The sequence below is a fragment of the Protopterus annectens genome, chromosome 16.part0 (genome assembly GCF_019279795.1).
Source record: "Protopterus annectens isolate FY-2018-M chromosome 16.part0, PAN1.0, whole genome shotgun sequence".
NCBI classification, from domain to species: Eukaryota; Metazoa; Chordata; order Ceratodontiformes; family Protopteridae; genus Protopterus; species Protopterus annectens.
The window spans coordinates 166,979,676-166,991,810 of NC_056750.1; the positions used below are offsets into that span (position 1 = coordinate 166,979,676).

At 38.6% G+C, this 12,135-nt stretch overlaps 1 protein-coding gene across 1 annotated transcript in view; it reads right to left on the bottom strand.

Moving 5' to 3' along the window:
* Positions 1-4,831: 4,831 nt before the first annotated feature.
* Positions 4,832-12,135, bottom strand: part of HAUS4 (HAUS augmin like complex subunit 4) — a 770,196-nt gene continuing 762,892 nt past the window's right edge. The window contains exon 10 of the mRNA XM_044058014.1: positions 4,832-5,193. Coding sequence (XP_043913949.1) covers positions 5,010-5,193 — 184 coding nt within the window. The 3' untranslated portion in view covers positions 4,832-5,009. The remainder of the gene's footprint in view (positions 5,194-12,135) is intronic.

Here is a 12,135-nt window from a genome sequence, read left to right on the forward strand (position 1 = left end):
CAGAAGAACCAGGGGTGACACCAACTGAAGCAAAACCTGGCCTGCCTCTAGGAGAAGCCTTAGAAACAGAAGGAGAGGGCCTAACCACCCTAGGCAGGGAGGGGAGTATAGTAACCTGAGAAGCCCCATCACCCTGACCTGCCTCCTGAGAGGCCACATCCTGCAATAACAAGGTCTCTCCCTGGGATCCCAAAGAAACCTCCGTGGAACCACCGCTCCACCGACACCTCTAAAGAACCGGCGCCCAGTACGGACGGTTCTTCTAGCCTAGGCTTAACTGCTTTGTCCTTGCGCTTCTTGAAGAAGCGGCCGGAGCATCCAACGGCATTTTATAATTACACCGCTTCCCGAAGACTAACCTGGCACAATCTAATCTCCTCTTTATAGTGCGCTTATTAAATCTAGCACAAGAGCGACACCCAACAACGTCGTGCTCAGGCCCTAAACAAGGAATACACAAAGTATGATAATCTCTATGCGGTATCTGTTTCCCACAAGAAATGCAGTTATTCACTTTTTCTGACATCCGTTTAACCACTGAGGCAAGAAAAAACCAAAATATTCCCCAACGGGGTACTTAGCCAACTTTGACTCGGTCTGAAACTCCGGAATCGAAAAATTTCAGAACGCCAACCGGCACTCGCAATAATGCTTCTGCATCGGACCATGCGGCAAAAAAGACTGGGGATATGGCGTCGGGCATGCGCATTTGTATCCTGACGTCCTGATGTCAGTCAAATGCGCCTTGACCGACGTCAGCCTTATACTTTGATATTCGGGCCGACCGAGGACAGCGGACTACCCAAGTGTAAGGACTGCAGCAATGTGAGATGAAGAACATCTGCCTATGTATGTCTGATTTATGCTCAATCATTCGCTCTTTTAATTTTTTAGCACTTTTCTCCACATTGAAAGAGAAGCATTTTACAGAGGTTGCTAAATACACCATGTGTTGTATTGCATGTGGCCAAACATGACTGTGATATATGATTTTTATTATTATGTCTTTATATAGAATGAGTAATTACACTGTATTATACTAGCACTGAGGAAGGGTTTCACCCAAAAGCTTTGCAATAAATCCCATTTTTTAAGTTGGACTTGTTGCTTTAAAAAGGGAAAAGATGGCAGAAAAGTACATCTTGTTCTGTCTGTGTGTGTGTCTGTGAGTAGGCTTTACTATCCCTCTTTAGAGTACAGTCTGGACACATTCCAGTAGGTCTGCAGAAATTGCCTAGTCCCAAGCAAACCTCTTTCTGGGCACAGACCCAAAAGCTTTAAGATGCGACTGACTATAACCATTTCTGCAATCCATAAGTGAAGATAGTTCTCAAAGCTCACGCAAGCTTACAAAACTGAACTAGTCTCTCACTAGTGAATAGTCAGGAGTGTGACTGTTGTGATGATATCTTTCATGGAGACTTCACGGGCAAAGACAAGGGGAGGCAGCACTGTAGGATGCATAGAAGCTCTACTCAGACATCACCCACTGTTGTCACAGCTGCTTTTTTTCTTTTGGAGGTCTATAACCAGGCCCTGGTAAGCCTAACAAAATAGGAAAACTTCTCCCCCAGCCTGAGGTTGGAGGTACATTCCTAAACCTGCTGTCCTAGCCACAGTGCCGACACGGCCAGTTAAAGACAGCCATGTGAAACTCTGTTGTAGAAGAACTTGTAAAACTTTCTTCACCACCTTAAGGTCCATAATGGAGGGCTGAAAGCAGTAGAGAAGAACATATTACTCACTATGTCCAAAGCTTTAGACTCCTTATCAGGGAGTATAGAAGTGAACAAGCATTGTGATCTCTGGGACCTCTCCTGCTGCATGAAAGAAATTACAAAGGAATCTGTCCTGGAAAGCATGATTGGGCTGTCACTCCAATCCACTGAGGGTTTAGAGGGTACTGGGCTTCTTAGGAGCAAAGGGAGCTGAATCCAGATGCCTTTATGCTACATTTATGGCATCCTTCATGACAGCATGAGGCAAAGACCCAAGGTTCTTCAGCTTTCTTTCAGAGATGCTGATTTACTTTTGGGGAGAAGCAGATCATCAGCAAGGAAGCCAAAAATGGACTTCATAAGCCTAAAGTTCTTCCCAGAGGAGGTGTCATCTAGTGTGTCACTATACACAGGGAAGAATTAACTGTCCATCTTTCCTGGATGCAAGGGCCTATGAATCTTCAGAATTCCCACTGCAAGGCAGAGAGAAAGAAATAGACCCTCTACTACCTTTTGGCGCCAAAAAATGCCAGCCTGGGCTCACAAAACAATAAAAGTGACACCTAGTAGTGAGAGGCCTATGTGAGGCATTGTTGTGGCTGCCACATCTTCAAGCGCAAGTGTCAGCAGATGGTAAGCAGAAGGGCTACTGCCAATGTTTGGCCTGTCCCTATCAGCAAATCCAGTATAAGAGGACCCACAAAAGTTTTCTTGGCCCACCTGGTGAGTTGTGCTCTACTTCCTGATTTCAGCCATCAAGACTTTAGGAGACTTCAAAGATTTTTCTGTGTAAACATGGGTAAGCTATTGCGGACACCTTTAGACACCCTCAAAGTGGTTGCCAAAGGGTGCATCCTCAGCACTGATGATCTAATCTAACAGCAACTGTGTGGCTGATTCCTCATTACTGACGGAAGCATGCAACATTAGAGGTCACTTTATTAGCAATGTAGAAGGGCTATGACCAATATCTACTATCCTACTCCTTTAGTCAAACACTGACTTACAATCAAGAGACTCCCCTTGCCAGTCTTTGTGCTGAGCACCCTTCTGAGTCACCATTATCAAAACACTGTTGTTAGGTTTGAAACTGGTGAATGAGCTCATGATAGTGGTAATTAATAAAAGGGAATGGGAATTTTATACCCCAATTTTGAGGTTAAAAGACTTTGATGAGGGTGGATTAGCTGATAATATGGATCAAAATGAGAGCACCAAATCTAATAGGTTTGGGCTAGGAACAACAAAAAAAATCATGGGTTTCTAAAAAGATCTTTTGTTAACAGTTTTTAACAGATATTTTTTTTTCCTTTTTTAAAATAATCCAGTTTTTTCAAATATATTTTTAATAAAACTATCTGATCAAAAGTAGGGGACCGACCACAAATTGTATACAAAAGAGGTCAGAATTTAAAAGCAATTGTTGAAAATATAAATAAAAGCATGGAGAAGAAACAGGACATTAATAGGAAATTTAGGAAGAGAAAATGTAGGCATTCTTTGTATTGTAAATTCATTTTCAAGGGTGAAGAGTTTAGAGTAACTCATTTTAAGTTTATTGCAAAAGGCCGGTACAATTGTCAAACAAATGGGGTTGTGTATGCTTCCCTATGTGGGTACTGTCCAGCATATTATGTAGGGAAAACAAAGCAGAATTTGAGGGACAGAATTATCGAGCACGTGAATGGCATTAATAAAAAGAGTCGGTCAAATGCTTTGCCCAAACATATACTTGAAAACCGTGACCATAACTGTAAATGTATTGCCTTGGAGAAAGTAGACATGAATAAGTGGGAGGAGTGGGGGGGGGGGTGTCCATGGCCATTATAGTTAGAAAACAAGAACTGTACTGGGAATTATTTCTGAATGCCAGTAACTTGGCCAGGACTAAACAATCAAGTATCTATTAGCTGTATCCAGAAATTAAAGTCGCTACAAATATGAAGTGTGTGTTGGCACTTGCTGCTTTAAGTGAAATTTCTTTTTCTTGTTTAATTTGATACAGTACTGAATTTGTTATGTTACATGATTTTTAATGGGCTTAGTTTATTATTTTACAGTTAGAGTATTTAAAGGGGTTTTAAATGCTACATAGGTATTTATTATTAAAGGTTATTTGCGGTTTTGGTACTTTGTAAATATGTGTTTAGCTTTAATGAATGAACTATTAATTATTTTAAGAATGAGGTTTTAAATGTGAAAGCTGATTGGTTGGTATTGAGGGTTTGGTTGTTACATGGTTAAGTGTGATTTAAACTTAAATGACTGTATATTGTGAATTTCGTTCTGAAGAAGTTTATTATTAAAAGACAAAAGTGCTAAATTAAACACCTCCTTTTTGGAAATATTAGTTAACTATTGAAGTTTATTCAGTATTGAAACTGAGTGTTGATGAACACAGTGACAGCCTCTGAGGAACTTGTGCAGGAAAGCATGTGTGTTTTTTTTAACACCAAGACCGATATTCTGTGGTCTTACTCCTATAGTCAAACTCAGACTTATAATCAAAAGACTTCCCTTGCCAATCTTTGTACTGAGCACCCTCCTGAGTCACCATTAGCAAAGTACTGTTGTCAGTTGTGAACATCTCCTTATGCTTCTTATGAGCAGCTCGACTGAAGTACTGGCACTAGTTAAAACGGCTTCATATCATGCTCCTCTCCTAGGCATTATCAGTGTAAGTCTTGAATAGTGATCTAGCAACTAAAGGAGCACTTAGAAGTTTTTAGCATTTTGTGTTGGAACTTTCCAGGGATAAATATAGATATCAAAATCATAACTGTCCGAGTAGCAGAAAATAACATGGGTATAAAGGAGCTGGATTTACTACCCTCAAACTGCATTACCAGGAGGCATAAGAGATCCTAAGTGTGAGAGAGAGAAACATTCAGCGCCGTGTCAGAGTGAGACTACCAAGGAAGAAATCCCTGCAGTTAACATTTGTAGAAGCTAACATCAGGCCATTTGTACAGGATACCAGCCTGCACTTCAAAAATAACCCATTTTAATGTTTAACAGGTACATTGTTGTGTCATGAATAAAAACTGCATATGGACAAGTTTAGAATATCAATTTCACTTACCTGAATTAAATCATAGAGCTACAAATAAGCATTCATCACAGAAAAGCTTTATTATAAACAGATTCAGTTTTTCATCTCTCAGTACTCCATGATCTGAAGATACAAAATACTTTAAATGCGAGCATGTCACCACCCAGCTTGAATACCCCAAGAAAGTGTTGACAACTTGTTTTTTCGTGACTTCTTCCTACCATACAGAGCCATCAAAGTCACTCGTATGATTTCATGAACTCTTGCAAAGCCCACTTCTTGTTTTCAATCTCCAGTCTCAGATGCTTGTATTCATTTACCAGTTCCTCAAATTCCTTTCCTAGCACCATGTAGGCACTTACATTTTTTGAAACAGTTGCCTTTTCTTGCTCCTCCTTTGCTACCATCTCATTCAACGTGTCCCTACAAAGCAGGTTGAAGCAAAACAAAAAAATAAATACAAATTAGGTTTATTCTCTTGTTGCTTTGCCAACTATGAAAGATACAGAAAAACACAGCTGTGTAACATTCTTACCACATAAGCAGATTTTTAAGACACAAGACTGTGCAGGATTATAGCAACTAATTTGCTTCTACCCATTGACTCTAGTCATTGATGTGCAGATCAAGACCAAGTAGTCTTTAAATGTTCCTCATGCATCAGATAAAGGGAGCATTACTCTGTGCCTTATTTTTAGCATCTGTATTAAATTATCACTTAAGACATACACAAACATCGATATAAAACAAACCATATTAACAGATTTCCACTTACATACATTATACCAACATATAGTCTTCTTTATAATTATCATCAGTCCAGTATTATATAAATTGATCAATTCCTGCCTTCCCTTGAAGTCTCTCTCCACCAGTCTCATCATCATTCTGCATGTATTGTTCCCACAATTTCAGTTTCTATGCAATTTGCTCTTACCATTTTCTGAAGCTCCCACTTCCATTTCTTTTATCTCTGTTAAGTTAATGAATACTTTGCATATAGTTGTTTTAGACTTTGATTTCCATTTACTATTAAATGCTTTCTTGGCGGCCACCAGAATTAAAGCTATCAAGGCCATACTATGTCTAAAGCAATCCAGATCCCATGTCACAGCTCAAATTAATTATTTTCTTAGTTACACATATTTGCTCACCCAATATCTCTGACAGTACTCTGTAGGGATTTTTTTTTTTAATTTGCCAACTTATTACACTCCCAAAACTTATGTTCCTGGTTAATGCTTTCTTCCCCATTATATCCAACATTTGCCATCTACATGAGGCAAAATTCTTTGAAGTCTGCTTTGGGTATAAAAAATACGTATGTAAACACTTCCAAGCAAAAATACTAAACCCTCTGGATTTTGTTGCAAATTTGGGAGCCATACATATGCCCTAACACTGTTCCTTATAAATTGCTTATCCAAACTCTTCTAATTTCTCTGACTGATTCTTATCCTTATTGTGCAATATCTTATATGCCCTAATTATCGATTTTTAACAGCTGTTTCGTTTGTAGATTCAAGTGAAAACTATGGGAGGAGGCCTTTCACTTAGGATTTCCCTATCCCTTTCTCTTCGCTATACTCTTGACATCAATCCCTGGTAAGAAAAGCAGTCTCTAGCTTTCAGTCCAAATGTCTTCTTGGCCACATCTCATTCTATTAACTTTCCCTCTCTATTACTCCCAATACCTTGGTTCCTTTGCCCGTTTACCCCAGTAAATTTCAGCCCCCTCTTGCCTATTCTCTGTACCACTACTTGCAGTTATCCCTATCGATAAAATCTTTCTCCATTCACGTGTTGGCTTAGTTATTATTCTGCTACTTACAGGTTCATAGAAGGTTACTAGGCTAAAGGCTCTAGAGCCCTTAGAAGTCTAGCCATATTTATCCAGAGTTGTCTCAATTGTCCATGGTTAGGTGAGTGAAGTTCGCAGAGGTAAGGGTCTATGGTAGTTAATACTGACTTCCTCTGTCCAGGAGGGACATGGGCGCCACCCCAGGAGTGAAATGACAGTCACCCACCCATTTATCCAGGTTGTGCATGAAGAGGGTCAGGGAGGGGCTCTGTTACACGTGAATGGAAGCTTGTTCCAAAGAAGTGGTAGTCTCTGGGAGATGCATCTCTCTCTCCAGCATGACCTATTCATGTCAGATGCTAGACGAAGATCCCTGGAGTGAGTGACCTTGTGCAATTTGATTTACGAATGTGTAGCATATTCATCAGGGCTGGGTCAGAGACTGCCCTGTAAGCCAGACATAGCTCACCCCTTAACAACCTGTAGGAGACGGAATATAATGACAGGACGTTCAGTCTTTCCATGCAAGTCTTATGTTGTGTACCCTGTAATTTCTTGGTGACAGACCTCCGTTGTAGGTGCCTGGTGAGGTATATGCAAAAGGGAGCATTGTACTCAATTACTGTTCTGATGAGGGCTAAGTATAAAGGAATTATAACATCCTTTGATCTAGATGCAATGCCTTTACTTATAAGATGTGCCACATAGAATGATTTCCTTATTCTGTGGATATGAGATGGTCAAATTTCAGATTGCTATCAACCCGAGTACCCAGATCACGTACCACTGGGGTCTACAGGGTCTACACTTGGGGGGGGGGGGGGCTGTCTATAATATAATTAGCAGGGATGTCAGCTTTCCCAAAGGGAATAATAATGCATTTTTTTTGCATTTAGCTTTATTTAATCGCTTTGGCACCAATCATTTGTCTGTGTACCCAGCCTGCAGTATTAACATCACTGGGGGACTCGATGATTGCTCTCAATTTGCAATCATCAGTGAACTTGGTCAGCCACAGTCTGTACAAGTTTGCCAGGACTTATGTATTAGGTATTGCTGAACTAACTCAATGTGTGGGTACATAATTTATGTCTATAGCTGTCATTTTATTTTCATTAATTTAATATTATATCCCAAAGAGACTTGAAACTGTCTTAAAATGTTCCATAACACTGAGGTGCCCTTTTCTGGATTTGTCAGGTTGAAAATAATACCTGCAAATAGTCAATTTTTCTTGATTACCATACCAATTATATCCTTGAATATGAGTACCTTATTTTCTTTGCCAATAGCTCTACATATAAAGCAAATAAAGGGGAAAGAAGACATCCCTGCCCAGTTCAGGCACAACTTATCACAAAGGAACCCTCCCACTTTAATTCGTTAATTTGTCAGCCCCTCTAAATAATTTGTATTACTTCTTAACCATATCTTTTCTCTTTTATTTCTACCATATTTTTAAACTTCTTTTTATTTAATTCCAGTCTGTTATAACTTCTAAAGAAATTTCTAACTTCCTTAACTCGAATAATTTCAACTACCCATTCCTTAAATTCTTTTCTTTTTAAACACGTAGGTGAGAAAGCGCCAGTGTCTCTTTTACTTCATTACCCTGCTGTGACGATGTGAGGTATTGCCAGCTATGCCAGTAGAAGCAGGGCAGTGGATGTGCAACATATGCCAGCACAGCTAGCTGGAATTTTGTAAAGAATTATTAGTCATCAGTATATCAAACTGGTTTGTACAGATGCTTGTGTTGAAAAATGTATTTGTAAAGCTGCTTGTGTTAAAAGTGTACCAACAGTGTGCCCTGCTGGACAGAAAAAGAAATACACATGCATTTTTGTAACTGTTTAAATGTATATATATGTTTTAACACAGGATACTGGAAGAGAAGAGGTTAATCTCAAACTCTGAAATACTTTGAAATTAAATTACCTGACTTAGGCCATTATAATTGTATCTTATAGTTCTCAGTGCAGCCAGAGACAAACAGTCTGAACTAGGAAGCATTTGGCATTGTCATTGGGGGTGAACTAATTGTTACTCTGGAAGGCTGGATGTTTGAAATTATTTTAAGACTTCCATAAGCTGCATCATATCCTAGCAAGCTATGTGTGTATTGACACACATGTGCTAAATCCTGGCAGTTTCTAGCAATGGAAGGTTGCATGGGAAACATAAGTCAGATGACCAGATGTATGCAATGTCATTCTGTATTCTACCACTAAAACAATGTTTGATACTAGTCCAGACTGAAGTCTCAGAGCACTCTCTGTAACCTGGCAAAGAAGGATCTCTTCTCATCTACTTCATCTTGGCTTGTTCTAGTAAGTAACCAGGGAATAACAATTCTTTAGATCAGTCAGGAAAATATAGTAGTGATATTACTTAAGTATTGCTTTTTTCTGTAACTGTGTAAACCTGCCAACCTGTGTTATTTGTAATATTTCCTGTGAGTGAAACTCTGGTGTTTATTGTAAATAGATATTTAGTATTTTCATGTTCTTTTATAATTTATTATTAACTATATTTAAATGTTTCATTGTGGCTGGTCCTTTAGAGAATATTGTAACCTTTCAGATTACTTATATCTATTTGTGACACCGTGGCCACTCCTAAGAGCCTGGCTGTTTGGTCAACATTACCATCTGTATTAATATTAATTTCACTCAGTATAACTGGGTACCTGTGCAACAGCCTTAGAGTAGCTGGCTTGGGGTGCCTGGTGGCAGTGTAACTACCTTACAGTCTGGGCAGAAGGGGACATAGTTAGTAAATCTGTGACAGCCTTTCCCAGGTGTGTGTGAAAATCGAGTAGGGGTGTGTGTGTGTGTGTGTGTGTGTGTGTGTGTGTGTGTGTGTGTGTGTCAGCTACTTGGAGCAGGGACACAACACTGGTTTCACAGAAAGCGTCTTGAAAGACTTGGCTGGGAAACAGCTGATGTCTCAACTCTACAGCTGTGCCAATGGACAGTCTGATTGGGGACCTGGAGGGAGACAGATTGAGAAATCCAGACTGAGTGTGTTCCCTGTGTGTTCTTATGAGAAATTGTGGTTGATGCAGACAACTGCATCTGGAAATACTGAGTGTATCCATTTTTGTTCCAAGTGAACATCCCTCTCCAGTCCCAGTGGTGAGGATTCAGGGCTCCTTGACTACTGGCCCAGAGTGAGGATGTCTCAGCTGCATTTTTATCTTGCTTTTTATTGGTGCATAATCTGAAACAGTTATTGGATGTGTCAAAGCTTTCAATTAGATGCACACTTTCCTGTGAAATTTAATTTCTATCTAGTCTAGCTCAGTTATTACACCATGGGGAATAATATGCAACTTCTCTCAGCATTCCTATTATGAAATTCATATCTTCCATACCAAATATTTTCCTAAATTTCTTCAGAAATATACCCTCTTTTGTTATAGTTTCCCTTCTAGGTTGCCTAGATACATCCTCACTGTTGAACAAAGTACAGTCCCTACCTACAAGTAATATTTTCTGTGAAAGCTGATTTCTCACAAACTTTTCTTAAGCTCCATAATAGCAGTTTTTGTTGAGATATAAATACATGCTAACATAATCCTCCTCCCTTGCCAACAGCCCCTTATCTTTTTTTCCTCTTCTATCACTATTGGAGCTCCTCTAATTGTATAATTTACTACCCTTTTCCTTTGTCCCTTACATTTGGTTGAGTATCCATCCTTAAATACTTTCTTTATCAAATTCACATGCTCATTTCTTTCCAAATGTGTCTCCTGCAGCAGTGCTATTAGCACACTGCATTTCTTAACATAAGCCAGTAATCTTTCAATTTTGTCTATACCTGCAAGGCACTTTACATTCCAAGAAAACACAGACAGTACAGCAGTTATGATAAGAAGTTATTGTTCCGCCCTATTATACATGACAGCTTTTTTGAATATGTGCTTCCAACATCTGTGTTACATGCATACATTAATGCTTGGCAGGCAGACCTTTTATACAGTTGTTTGCCATTTGAACCTATGTCACATTATTCAATAGTTTGTTTTAATGAAAACCCCTAAAGAGAAAACTAAACACATTTTTGGACCCCCCCCCATAACATAAGTTAGAACAAACACATAAAACTATGTACATATTCAAAACATTATGTTTAACCCTGCAGATAGGAACAATTGTCCCAAATAGACAGCTGCACCCACATGCATTACCTAATTTAAAATTAAGGTTACTCATGCTTAAGCACATTATAGACTGTGCTTCCGCTTACACTCACTGGTGCATGTTCTTTTCTTATCCCTGTTCCCTTCATAGATGTGAAAAATAGCTTGCATGCTTTCAAAAACATTAACTTTTAGCCCCAAGAAAAAGTTATATGGCTAGCTTTAAATATACCTAAATTATGCACTGTTCTATTGAATGTTTTACAGTATTAAAGCTGTTAGGGAAGCTCTCTCTTTTTCACTTCCAATTATTTTCCAGATTTATGTTTCAGTGAACATCTTGCCCTTGTATATTTAAATTTTGCATTTCTCTAGGCAAAGAATGTTCAGAACTCTCAAGCTTAAGTGTGTGCACCTGCAGATATGTCTACATAGAAACACAGTCAGCAATGAGAGAAAGAAAAATAGCTTCCAACTCTGCAGATGCATAAAGGAATCACTGTCAACATCACTCACCACAGAACAGAATGTATAAATGCTTTCAGCTGCAAACTTTTCTTTTAGCCGTTATAAACATACATTTTATAACCATGGTTTAGAATCAAAATGGCCCACAGCTGTATACTTCTTGACTCCAGAATATTTGCTAATAGAGAAAAACAAGCCAATATCACTGCATATGCAAGAAACTTGTCACTTCTCAGTTTTCATTTTGTCTTAATTTTCAAGCCTTCCTGCTTACAAAAACGTTTATCTATAGATTAAGCCAAGGGCATTAATCCAAACATTCACCTTTACAAAAATAACAGAAAACATGTTAGCTCAACATATAACAATCAGTGCAATTTTACATCACACCCCCACCCCAACAGCCCAAGATCAGAACATATTAAACTTGCTTTTGTCTAGCCTTTCTTCTCCTATTACACTGTAAAACCTATATTTCTTACAACTAAAAAGGGATACTTGTTTAATATCTTTATCACATACAACAATCACTGAAAAGTCTCAAATCATCCCCACATTTAAAATACCCCTGACTAAATACTACACAAAACTGATTTACTATACAACACAGTTTATATCAAGATATGTTTTATACAAACACCATTAAGAACAAAAATTGTTTTACTTAGTTAACTTTTTTTCCCTTTTAGTGCCCTTCTAAACATAAATGACAAAGTGGGGTATATGCATTACAGGACACTCTCAAATCAACAAAAGTCAAATCTTTCTCAACCACTTTTTTTTGCAAAGCCGTTTTTCACAAATCTGATTGATGCTTTATAATCTCACATTTATTCACTAATTTCAGTGTTAGTGGCCTTCTTCCTGCTCATCTCAATCTCCCAAATCCAGATTCTGGTTCAAGTCTAAGATGCTCCTGATTCTCCTAATCGACTCCTGTGCTTTTTTTTCT